Source organism: Chelonia mydas, chromosome 5 (assembly GCF_015237465.2).
Source record: "Chelonia mydas isolate rCheMyd1 chromosome 5, rCheMyd1.pri.v2, whole genome shotgun sequence".
Lineage (NCBI taxonomy): Eukaryota > Metazoa > Chordata > Testudines > Cheloniidae > Chelonia > Chelonia mydas.
Genome location: NC_051245.2, coordinates 101290807 through 101304006, shown reverse-complemented (window position 1 = coordinate 101304006; position 13200 = coordinate 101290807). Strand labels below are relative to the sequence as shown.

General features: G+C 46.0%; 1 protein-coding gene across 6 annotated transcripts in view; it reads right to left on the bottom strand.

Moving 5' to 3' along the window:
* UHRF2 (ubiquitin like with PHD and ring finger domains 2) overlaps positions 1-13200 on the bottom strand; it is a 176340-nt gene that overhangs the window by 141736 nt on the left and 21404 nt on the right. For all 6 annotated transcript variants that reach the window (XM_037901917.2, XM_037901918.2, XM_037901916.2 and 3 more), the window contains exon 2: positions 386-628. In XM_037901917.2, the coding sequence (XP_037757845.1) occupies positions 386-628 (243 nt within the window). The remainder of the gene's footprint in view (positions 1-385; positions 629-13200) is intronic.

The window sequence follows — 13200 nt, the reverse complement described above, 5'->3', positions numbered from 1 at the left end:
CTAACCTTAAGAATGTGCCTTCAGTATATTGATCAGAGCCTTAGACATCATAAACTAAACACCTAAATCCCATCATAATGAAGTTACCTGCTGTACCCGGATGCTGTAGCAGATATTTTTAATTGAAGCATATGATCATCATTTTTACCCAAATACTTTAAATAAATCTCTAAATTAAACCTCTAATTAAAACAATCCAGACAGTATTACTGGCCCTGATTCTCCTAATACTTATACACATGCTTAACCTTAAACATGAGCATAGACCCATTGACTTCAAATTTAACATTAAGCACATAAGAGTGTTTCAAGGATCTGGGTCTATATAAGCTATAGAACTGAACCTAGAAATACAAAACAAGAGGATTTCAAAACTTGCAAATACCTTATACAATCCAATGCCAGGATCAATGAGAAATGACCGAGCAGATGTAGATGGCTGATTGGGCGATCCACTCCCTGTTGTTCTCTTGACTTTGTTCTTACAGTTGGCAACAGCACACGGGTTGACTTCTCCATCCTTATTAGTCAAGGAACTGGTAGGAGCATCAGACTCAGTCCGTATCAAAAGCTGAACTATGTCATTTAGTCCAACATTGTAATCGAATAAAGTATGTCCATCTTCCAGCTGTCAAAAAAGTAGATTTTATTTTGCAAAGCTCCATTTTAAGAAATATTGCTAAAATTTCCTCTTAACACAATAATTCCATGGAATAGAAAATGGTAACGCATTTTTTAAAATACTAATTAAATGACTTCTATGTGGTCATTCGTTTTACAGTTTTCTTGCTAGAAGTGAACAGAAAAACCCTTAAGCTCAATGGGACCAAGATTTCATCCAATGAGATTACTCACAGGCATAAAAACTATACTTGTGCATCTTGGCAGGATTTGGGCCTTACCGCATGAGGGACAATCTTCACTCATTGATATATTTTGCATTCCACAATCAAGTCTCCTTACAACTTTTCCATGAGTGATGTACCCGAATACTTGGATACTAATATCTAAACTGTACTCTTAAATGTATTCACCTAAATTTGAGTTATTGCTGATTATGTACTATATGTATCATGACTTTTAAAAACAAACTTTGTATTTGTGGATAATCTAGCACTATACCCAGATACACAGGTTGAGAAAAGTGTCTGTTCATTATATAATTTTAACAGTAGCTTTAATAAATTTTTTAAATCTGGTATACTCCAGTTATTTCCTACACAGAATGCAGACCATAACCACATAATAGTATCAGAGGCAGTGTAGTTAAGTGTGGGGAAATGAAGTCTTACTGACAACCATTCTATTGCGCGTAATTCACACTTTCCCAATCTTTTCAAAGCAGCAAGTCAATATTTTAGACTTAAATAATCTTTCACTATCACAGTTTTCTAAAATATCCAGACAGCCAAAAAAGGGGTAAAAATGTAATTGGAAAAAAAATTTGTTTACCTTTTGAAACAAAAACAAATACTTTTTGTGAGAGATTACAATTAGAGAAAGAATGCAATGACATATTAGGCCTTCGGGGTTCTAGTAAAGAACTCATCTGTATCAAGAGCACCCACAAGTTGGGCTTAGAAAAGAAAGCTTGCTACTCCAGGTTTCTTTAAGACCAGAAGTGGTTAAACATATGGGTTTATTTAGCAAGCGAGTCTTGTTAACTCGCCAGTTAGGAACTATGGCCCCCGAGCTACAAAGGCATTTAAGTGCCTAAAGCTTAGATTTAGATGCCTAAATCCCAGTTTTAGCCTCTACTGCAATCCACGAAACTCCCACCCAGCCCTGTAGGCACCTAAACTCGGCATCTAAGTCTTCAAGTTAAAAAAGTTCCATAGGCACCACTGGGCATACACAATGCTGACTCTCTAGGCCAGGGACGTCCCTAGTTATTCTGGGGCCCTACGCAGCTCCCCCACAGGGGTGGGGGGCTGGCCTGGCGGGCAGGGGGAACTGCCTGTCTCACAGGGTCCTAAGACAAGCAGGGCTTAGGACACTGCCCTCATTGGACTACTCCCAGTGAGTCAGAGAAATAAAAAACTTATCCTATATCAGAAATGTAATCTTGTATGAGCATACGAAATGCTGGAAGACCAAACAAGAGTGGGATCAGTATTCTTTCCTTCCATGCAAAGAAAAGTGAGGGAAGAAGATTTCCATAAGAATACAAGAACGCCCAACCTGGATCAGACCAATGGTCCATCTAGCCCAGTATCCTGTCTTCCAACAGTGGCTTTGAGCCCCCGCAGCTCTCAGTGCCTCACTTCAGTCGCAGGAAGTGCTCCTAGCAAGGACGTACACCACTGGCAGGAGAGGGTAATGTGGACACCAACAGCCAATATAATTGCTGCAGTGGCTGTAAGTCGACCTAACTTAAGTCAACCTAATTTGTAGTGTAGACAAGCCTTAAGACACAAAATTAGTTACACCTACTAAGGGACATAAAAAGCAATAAGAGGAGCGTCTATAAATACATTAAGAGAAAGACGAAGAAAGTGTAGTCCTCTACTTAGCAGGGAAGGAGAGCCAGTAATGAATATCAAGAAAAGAGGTGTTTAATGCCTATTTTGCCTCATTTTTCCTTTACAAAAGTCAGTTGTGAGTAGATGCTTAACACAATTACTATTAACAACAAAGGGGAAGAAACTCAAGTGGGGGGGAGGGGGAGTATTTAAGTAAGTTAATGTATTCAAATCTGCAGAGTCTGAGAAATTCACCCTATGGTACTTAAGGAACTAACTGAAGCAATCTTAGAACCATAATTATCTTTGAGAATTCATGCAAGATGGGTGAGGTCCCAAAGGACTGGAGAAGTGCAAACACAGAACCTGTCTTTTAAAAAAAAAGAGAACAAAGAGGACCTAGGAATTATAAACCATTCAGCCTAACTTTGAACCTGGATGGATACTGGAACAAACTATTAAACAAATTTAAGCTGCTACATGGTAATAGCATTTTAAGGAATAGCCAGCATGGATTTACCACAAACAAATCATGCCAAATCAATCTAATTTCCTTCTTTAACAGCGTTATTGGCCTAGAGGATATGGGGAAGCAGTAGACGCACCATTTCTTGACTTTATTAAAAAAGCCTTACTATAGTCCTACATGACAGTCTCAAGCTAGGGAAGCATGGTCTAGATGAAATTACTAGTACAACTGGTTGAAAAAGACCACGCTCAGCGTTATCATTCATGGTTTACTGTCAAATTGGGAGTGTGTATCTAGTGTGGTCCCGCAAGGGTCTGTCCTGGGTCTAGTATTATTTAGTATTTTCATTAATGGACTTGGATAATGGACTGGAGAGTATACTTATAACATTTGTGGACGACATCAAGCTGATGAGTTGCAAGCACTTTAGAGGACAGGATTACAATTCAGAACAGTCTTGATCAATTGGAGGAGAATTGGCCTGACGTGAACAAGATAAAATTCAACAATGACAAATGCAAAGTTCTACACTTAAGGAGGGGGGGCGGGGAAGGGGGCAATCAAATGCACTATTACAAACAGAGGAATAACTGACTAGGTGGTAGTCCTGCTAAAAAGGATGTAGGAGTTATAATGGATCACAAACTAAGTGCGAGTCAACGATGTGATGTAGGTGCAAAAAAGGCTAATATTCTGTGGTATGTTAACAGGAGTGAGGCCTCAGTTGGAGTACTGGGTCCCAGTTCTGGGTGTCACACTTTAGGAAAAATGTAGATAAATTGGAGAGTCCAGAGGAGAGCAACCACAATTAAAGGTTTAGAAAAACCTGACTATGAGGAAAGTAAAACAAACTTAGTATGTTTAATCTTGAGAAAAGATGACAGAAGATCTGATAAGTCTACAAATGCGTTAAGGGCTATTATGAAGAGGATATGGTCTAAGTATATTTGGTCTTGTCTCAGCATAGGGGGCTGGACACGATGACCTCTCAAGGTCCCTTCCAGCCCTACATTTCTGTGATTGATGAACTTCAGTAGAAAGTTGAACTGTTCTTTGGTGTAAAGCAGTGGTTCTCAAACTTTTGTACTGGTGACCCCTTTCACACAGCAAGTCTGAGTGCAACCCCCTTTAGAAATTAAAAACATTTTTTAAAAATATTTACCACCATTATAAATGCTGGAGGCAAAGTGGGGTTTGGGGTGGAAGCTGGCAGCTCGCAACCCACCATGTAATAACCTCGCAACCCCCTGAGAGGTCCCAACCCACAGTTTGAGAACCCCTGAGGTAAAGGCTTCCTTACAGGTGAGGTTCCACATTAGATTTACCCTTTAGAAGATTCTTCCTTTCCTGAAGTCTTTATTAGCATTTCAAAAGACACAAAGGCAAGGGGAGATGGAGACAGTGGGTCAAAACTCACTGCAAATGTTTCAGTGAATAGCTACAGTGGCTGCTATAACTAAGTTGGCAAGTTTCTGTTTCTAAGTGCTTTCCAAGATAAAGGGCTTGGCTACACTTACATTTTATAGCGCTCTAACTTGCTGGCTCAGGGGTGTGAAAAATCACCCCCGAGTGCAACAAGTCAGAGCGCTTTAAAGTGCTATTATAAACAGGCTCTGAGCACTGGGAGCCGTGCTCCCAGTGCTCGGAGCTAATTCCCTCGTGGAGGTGGATACCAGGAGCGCTGGGTGTGCTCTCTCCCAGCACTCGCGCACTATCACACTCACACTTCAAAAGCACTGTCGTGGAAGCACTCCTGCAACAGTGCTTTGAAGTTTCCAATGTAGCCATGCCCAAGGAAGATGTATATTGAACTAAATGGTTAAGATGTAATGAATTCTCTAGAAGAATCTTCCCCTCCCCGCCCCCACTGGTGAGCCAAGTATAAGAGCATGTTAAACTGAATGCACCTGTTAAGACAGAAAGGCATCTGTATTTCTAGGCACCCTGATGATGCAATGGATTCAATTTCCTCAGGGGGGTAAGCAGACTTCTTCCACTTGCCATATCTACTACTTCTGACCACACCATCTCTTGGATAAGGATAATTTTATAGCTCGAGTAACTAGCTAAAAGTAGTTCTAAATTTCTGTGAGCCAGTACTAGAAGTAAATGAGGTTAACAATATTTGCCAACTAGAGCAACAACCTGCAAGCTATACCCTGCAAAACTGCAGAATTGCTATACAACAGCTTCATGGTACAGAATGTTAAATGATTCTTAGGTGCCATGTCTCCACCTGCCCAGGCTATGGAGTTAAATGTATCAAACTTTTTTAGCTTCACTGCCCTTCCTTAGGGGGAACCATATTCCCCTCTTAAGGGTTATCAATATAGTCAAAGAGTGACCGGAAATGTGTAAAGATAACTTTCCTTTATATTTGAACATTTTCCCACGTATGTGTGTCAACTTTAGTGAACCAAAATTGTTTACCCCCTTTTCTCCCCCACAAAAAAAATCTGAAGATAAAAGTCCTAAAGCACTATGGCAAAGTAGATAAAAAGTTTTATCTGAGAGTTAGCACACTTGCACTTTGAGCCAGTTAGCTAGTGTTTTTTGTAGCAGACAAGAAGCCTTTATCTAGTTATTTTTCTGGGCCACAAGAAGTTCTCAAACTATCCAGGATTAGTTTTGTAGACTGTTGCCAGGGACAGTCACTCTGTTTCCCAGAGAGAAAAGTCAACTAATCTATGAGCGGCAGATCAGGAGCATGACTGGCATTAGCACTCAAAAAAGCCATCACTGCCCTTTTGAGCCAGCATTCCTGCTACTCTCCTCCCCCTCCACACAGACTAGGTAAAAGTAATGAACTACTTCTGATCACTAGTACTAATAGATATAAAAGAGTGATAACAATGGCGACTGTATGTCTTCGTCCTTATTCCTCACAAAGGATTTCTTGTATGTTTAGTTTTTATTCAACTCAAGTTCAGATGAGCCTTAATTCTTGCTATTAGAGCACCAGGGAGAGTAGCATGGACATAGCTGTGGAAACAGGAGTTAAGTGGTTATAAAGAGGAGCAGAACAGGAAAAAGCAAACTACTTAACGTTTAGACTGAATTTCCTCATATTCCCAAATAGTTGGGGGTTTTTTGAAGGGGGAGGGGGTTGTTTGTAGTTCAGGGTGAATAAAGCGATTCTTTTTTAAATCTCTATTTTAATTAGCTAAATAAACCTACCTGAACTAAATCTCAAATTGACAATCTACATTAAAGCCTAATGTTACTATAACCTAGGGCTGCTGATTAATCGCAGTTAACTCATGTGATTAACTCAAAAAAAATCAATCATGATTAATCGCACTGTTAAATAGAACACAAGAAATTTATTACATATTTTTGGATGTGTTCCTACTGTTAAAATATATTGATTTCTATTACAAACACAAAATACAAGACGTACACTGCTCACTTAATATTTTTATTACAAATGTTTGCACTGTAAAAATAGTATTTTTCAATTCACCTCATACAAGTACTGTTGTGCAATCTCTACCATGAAAGTGCAACTTACCAATGTCTATTTTTGTGTTACATAACTGCACTAAAATACAAGACGCAAAAAAAATTTAGAGCCTACAAGTCCACCCAGTCCTTGTTCACCCAATCACTAAAACAAGTTTGTTTACATTTACCGGAGATAATGCTGCCCACTTTTTATTTACGTCATCTGAAAGCAAGAACAGACGTTCACATAGCACTGCTGTAGCCGGTATGGCAAGGTATTTACGTGCCAGATCTCCTAAACGTTCTTAAGCCCCTTCATGCTTCGGCCACCATTCCAGAGGACATGCTTCCATGCTAAAGATGCTTGTTAGGGGAGGAAAAAAAAAAAAAAGTTACTCACCCTTTTTGTAACTTGTTCTTCGAGGTGTGTTGCTCATATCTATTCCAGTTAGGTGTGCGCGCATGGCTATTGGAAACTTTTCCCTAGCAGCTACCTGTTGGGCCAGCTGTGGAGCCCCCTGGAGTGGCGCTGGTATGGCACTCTATATTCGACCCTGCTGGCCCAACCCCCCTTCAGTTCCTTCTTGCCGGCTACTCCAACAGAGGGGAAGATGGAGGGAATGAAATAGATATAAGCAACACATCTCAAAGAACAACAGTTACAAAAAGGGCGAATAACTGTTTTTTCTTCTTTGTGTGCTTGCTCATATCAATTCCAGTTAGGTGACTTCCAAGCCTTAGCTCCAAGGTGGGGTCGGAGTCAACGTATTGCTGACCGAAGTACCGCTCTGCCGAAGGCAGCATCATCCCTAGATTGTGGGACAATGGCGTAGTGCGATGTGAAAGTATGCACTGAAGACCATGTTGCAGCCCTACAGGTCTCCTGGAGAGGTACATGGGCCATGAAGGCTGTTGATGAGGCCTGCACCCTCGTGGAGTGAGGTGTGATGGCAGGAGGAGGAACCTTCGTCAAGTCATAACAAGCACGGATACATGCCATAATCCGGGAGGAGATCCGCTGGGAAGAGACTGGCAAACCTTTCATCCGCTCCGCCATAACAACGAACAACTGGGTTGTTTTGCGGAATGGACTTGTGAAGTTGATATAGAAGGTGAGTGCTCTCCTGACATCCAGCAAGTGCAGCTGTTGTTCGTGAGGGCTGTTGTGTGGTTTTGGATAGAAGACTGGTAGGAAGATGTCCTGGCTAATATGGAAACAGGACACCACCTTGGGGAGGAAAGCTGGATGAGGTCTACTCTAAGCTGTACCTGGTCTTTATGAAAGATAGTGTACAGAGGCTCAGGAGGTGAGGGCCCGTAGTGTTACACTAATAAAATACCAATAGGATCTTATAAGAGGGATAAGACAAAATGCCGTGTTTATTGTAAATACAACAGTTAGCATATGCTTTTCAATCACACACACAGTCCTGCCAGTTGATGTTTATAGTTACCGGTCCAGAGTCTGGATCAATCTAGTGGCCGGCCAGATTGGTCGCAGAAGGGAGCAGGGCTCTGTTGGTCACGATCCGATATTCCTGGAGTGTGGCAAGATGAACCCGAAGTCTCATGGCCAAGCACCCTCTTCTTATAGTTTTTTTTCTTCTGTTGAAGTCTATGGATTTTGCTGAATCAGTTTCTGACCGGTTACTCTTTGATTGGTGTTAACATTTCAAAACACCTTTGAGAGGGTCATCCTGTCCTGGTTTCAATTTAATCAATTGTCTTTCACTTTAGGGGTGCCAGCCTTCCCCTCAGGGTCAATCTGCCCTTCCTCCATTATGGATGCGCATTGATGATTTTCTGGTGTCATGAAGTCTCTTCACTCCTCCTTCCTTGACCATCTGGCTAGAACAATGGCCTTCACACCTTATCTTTTCCTGATGCATGCATTCCCCATTCACAGTGTCTGTCACAGAGAAGACAGAAATTAAATTTCACTAAATCTTGTGGTCAGAAACAGTTTATATTGTGTTCAGGCCTTCGACATTCCTTTAATCTAATTAACAAGACAATAAAAAATCCTGTCTCTCATTAACTAAACTTTATAAACAGGTCCTAATTGTAATGCATATGGGAAAACAATCTCATAGAACCAGAGGGTCATTCCTTTCTGTTATTCAAATGGGGAGGGCTAGCAGGATGAAATCAAGACATACATTAATTCTTACAGTACAAATATAAAATCCTGCTCCTACAATAGTTCAAACACGCGTCGTGCTGAGGTGATAGCTTCTTGTTCATTCCTCTGCCTCTCTTGGAAGGCTCCCTTTCTGGTGGTTAACAGCTTGAAGGGAAGGCCCAGGAGGCGGGAGAGGACCAGGTTAAGGTCCCAGGCCGGGATGGGGCTTCATGGGGGGGGTTGGGGGAAGGAGAGAAGAGAAATGTATCTTTTCCTTACAGGAAACATCCCATGATGGGGTGTGCGAACACCAAACGCCCAGAATTGCCTGGGTGAAAAGCCGAGATGGCCGCGAGGCGGACCTTGAGAACACCAAATGCCAGACGCTAGTCTTTCAGGTACAGAAGATAGTCCAGGATACAAGGGATGGGAGCCTGGAACGGGAGCACCTGCCTTTGGGTGCACCAGTTAGAGAACCACTTCCATTTCACCCTGTATGTGGCTCTAGTAGATAGCTTGCAGCTCTACAGAAGCACCTGTCTCACCGGATCCAAACAGTCGAGATCTTCCTGGTTCAGCCATAGATTCTCCAGACCATGGGATGAAGAGACTGAAGGTCTGGGTGAAGGAGGCGACCACGGTTCTGTGTAATGAGGTTGGGAGTGAGAGGTAGCCATATCGGTGACTGGACTGACAAATCCATGAGGGGGGGTACCAGCACTGGTGAGGCCAAGCTGGGGCCACCAGAATGACATCCACCTTGTCCCTGTGGACTTTGAGAAGCACCTTGCTGATAAGCAGGAATAGCAGAAAGGCATATAGCAGCTGATCGGCCTATGGAATCATGAATGCATATGTGATCAAGCCTGGACTGTGGCTCCTGAAGGAGCAAAAGGTTGGGCACTTCCTGTTGGCCTGTGTGGCAAACAGGTCGATTCAGGGAAACCCCCAACTGCAGAAGATGGAATGGATGATATCAGGGTGAATCGACCACTCGTGAGTGAGGAAATGTCTGCTCAGGCTGTCTGCCAGCACGTTCTGAACGCCCAACAGGCATGAGGCCTGGAGAAGGATGGAGTGGGCTAGACAAAATTCCCACAGTAGGAGGGCTTCCTGACAGATCAGGCTCCGCCTTGCCTGTTTACATAAAAACATGGCAGTGGTATGGTCCATCAATACCGCTATGCAGTGGCCCTGCAAGTGAGACAGAAAGGCTTGGCAGGTGAGGCGGCTTGCCCTGAGTTCTTTGATGTTGATACCTAGAGCCAGTTCCTCTACCTGCCATAAGCCCTGAGTTGTCAGGTTTTCGAGATGCGCTCCCCAGCCCAATGTGGACACGTCTGTGACCAAAGTCAAGTGGGTTGGGGTGAGTGAAATGGAACCGTGGTGCCCACAGTGCAGGGATCCAGCCACCACTGTAGGAAATCGAAGGTGTGCTGAGGGATGGTCAGCACCATGTCTAGGCTGTCATGGCCTGGGCGATACACAGACGCAAGCCACGCTTGTAACCTGAGTTGTAACCTGGTGTGTTGAACCACGTAAGTGCAGGATGCCATATGGCCTAGCAGCCTGAGACACTGCCTTGCCGTGGTGGTGGGGAAGCTGCAAAGGGTGCAGATTATGTGTGAGAAGGCCAGTTGACTAGTCTCTGGCAGGACCGCTCTTGCTTGAGTTGCATCCAGAACTGCTCTGATGAACTCTATCCTTTGAGCTGGGGGTCAGCACGGATTTGACGACATGGAGAAGGATACCTAATCATTTGAACATGTCTAGTTGCACCTGTGATTCTACCTGCTGACAGGAATGGCCTCGAAGGAGCCAGTCGTCCAGGTATGGGTAGACATGCACGTGTTGGCGGCAGAGAAAAACTGCTACAACCGCCATGCATTTGGTGAAGATGTGAGGTGCTGTGCACAGCCTGAATGGGAGGGCTGTGAACTGATAATGCACCTTGTTCACCACAAACTGAGGAACTGTCTGTGAGCCAGGGTGATAGATATGTGAAAATAAGCGTCCTTCATATCCTGGGTCTAGGGAAGGGTTTGGATTGCCCCTGGCCCTGCCCAGAGGGAAGACGCGACAGCTTGCGTCAATTGTATCTGCTTCTCTTATGGGAGAAGTCCTGCCTAGGCCTAGGGGGGGAAAAAAGACCGCTGCTGGGTGGACTGCGGTTTAAAGGGCTTCCTTTGGGCCGCTGGAATGTGCATGCCGAGGGACTGTGTGTTCCGGGAGTCCTTTAGGCTATGCAGTCTGGATTTGTTTGTACAGCAAATTGGCCCTGGCCATCAAAGGGAAGGTCCTGTATGGTCTGCTGAACTTCCAGGGGAAGACCAGAGGATTGGAGCCAAGAGTGCCTCACTGCAATCCTGGATGCCACAGTACGTGCTGCCGAGTCCATGGCATCCAGGGAGCCTTGGAGGGAAGTCCGGACAACAGCTTATCCCTCTTCAGCAATGGCCCCCCCCAACTCTGCTCGTGACTCAAAGGGGAGAAGCTCTTTAAATTTAAAGATCAAGGACCACAGGTTATAGTTTTATCTACTCAGGACTGCAAGTTGATTAGCGCGAGAGAGAGAGATGCGCGCCCTGTGGAGTAAATTTCCCTTCCAAACAAATCAAGCAGTTTAGCATCTCTTGATTTGGGCATGGGGGCCTGCTGACCTTGTCTCTCTTTCATTCACCGCCTCTACCACAGGAGAGCATGGGGGAGGGTGGGTGAAGAGACAGTCATATCCATTAGTGGGAACAAAGTATTTATGCTCAGCCCCCTTGGCCGTAGGGGGAATGGAGGCAGGTGTTTGACAAATAGTTTTGGAGTTGGACTGAATAGTCTTTATAAGGGGTAAGGCCACCCCAGGGTGGCCCCTCTGGTGCCAGGATGTCCACCATAGGGTCCTCCTCTTTGACCACTTCCTTCATCTGGAGGTTCATATTGAGGGCCACCTGTCGGAGGAGCTCCTGCAGGGCCCTGTAGTCCATGGGTGGTGGTCCAGACATGGAAGTGCCTGCCACCGCCTCATCAGGGGATGGCAAAAAGGAAGCCACCGGCAAGACCGGTTCCGTGGTGGCCTCTGGATCCTCAGGGACCAGGTCCTTATGGCCACTGGGGGTAGCCTCCACAGGCGGATGTGGGGCTGGGTCTGGGTTTTGTGAAGGTTCCTGGGGTGAGTGGCTGAAGGTCGCCTCTGGGAGGCGAAGATCCCAAATGTGAAGGCGAAGGGCGGGCACCCTGGGCCTGATGGTATACCCAAGGCATCCAGAATTGCCACTGGGGTGCTAAATAGTCCTGCCTTAGGCTCCCTGGCCCTGATCTGGGTGCCTCAGACGCCCATGATGCCCTGCCTGATTGGAGGGAGGGGGATCTCGAGCAGGACGACCAAGGGGAAACAGTGTGAGACTGCACCAGAAAGGCATCCTCCTCCAACGGACTGGATTGGATACTGTGAGGGGTAGCGGGGGTTTCGATGTTGAGCGGTGGCACAGTGCAGGGTAGTGCCGCTGCAGGGAGCGACAGCAGGATGTGGAGCGGTGCTGCGATGTAGAGCGGTGCTGGGAGCAGGCAGCAACACTGGAAGGTGCAGGCTGAGGCAGGTGTTGAGAGCGGTGCTGCGAGGTCACAGAGCGGGACCTGGACCTCTAGCAGGACCACAACCAATCCACCGACGATCACCTCGAGCGGGAGTGGCTCCGATGATCGGGGCTGCAAGACCAGTGCCGCGAGTCAGACTGGAGTCGCGAGTCAGACCGGTGCGGGGCACAGGAGCGGTGCTGGGACCCAGAGCAGGGGGCAAACGGGATGAACATGGCAGGCTTGCCTCTGGACAGTGCTGTGCCTCGAGGGAGTGGAGGCCACGTAGTTGGAGACTTGGGTGCAGTCATCTCCATAAGCCCCCTAGCGGCTTCAAAGGTGTCCAGAGTGGAGGACATCGTAACTTCCCCCACATGCAGCCACAGTGAGTCCAGGAGAGCAGGGCTTCTTGGGGAGACAGGAGCCCGTGACAATTATGCCCGGCCTGAGGGTCTGTCGGCCATAGGCCCATTCCCTGCACCGTCCCTTTCCAGGGGTGTAGTGTCCGTGGCAGGCCGCTGTGGGTGGGTGGGGTACTTCCCCTTGGCCTGTTTCTTACGGGCAGCCAGTGACTGAGAGTGGTGCCGGGGAGAAGACTTCTGTGGCCTGGGGCACTGGCGGCTCCTGGGTTGGTGTGCCAAGTCCTTTCTCAGCACTGCAGACAGCACCGCAGGAGGAGCGCTCCGCACCGAGGTGCTCAGGGCCGGGTTCTGCTGTGGACAGGAGCTGACTCCAAAAGGAGTTGCTTTAGGCAAATGTCCCTCTCTTTCCTGGTGCAAGGCTTGAAAACCTTGCAGACCTTGCACTTGTCCAATGATGGGCTTCTAAACAGAGAGTGGAGAGTTGGGGGGGGGGGGTCGCCCGTGGGCATAGGCTTAGTGCAGGAACTACAGGGTTTGAAGCCCTGGGATGGCATGCCCCACAGGCACCTGTTGGAGGGGAAGCCTGCGCAACCACTAAAGACTACAACTAAGTAAGAACTATTAACTAACAATGGGTAACTATATACAGAGATTAGCAGAAGAGCCAGGGATTAGTGGGACACTTGTAAGCAAGAGACCACTGTTCCAACAACCGTCACTGGTAGTAAGAAGGAAATGAATGGTGGGGGCGTATGTAGAGCGCCATACCAGCCC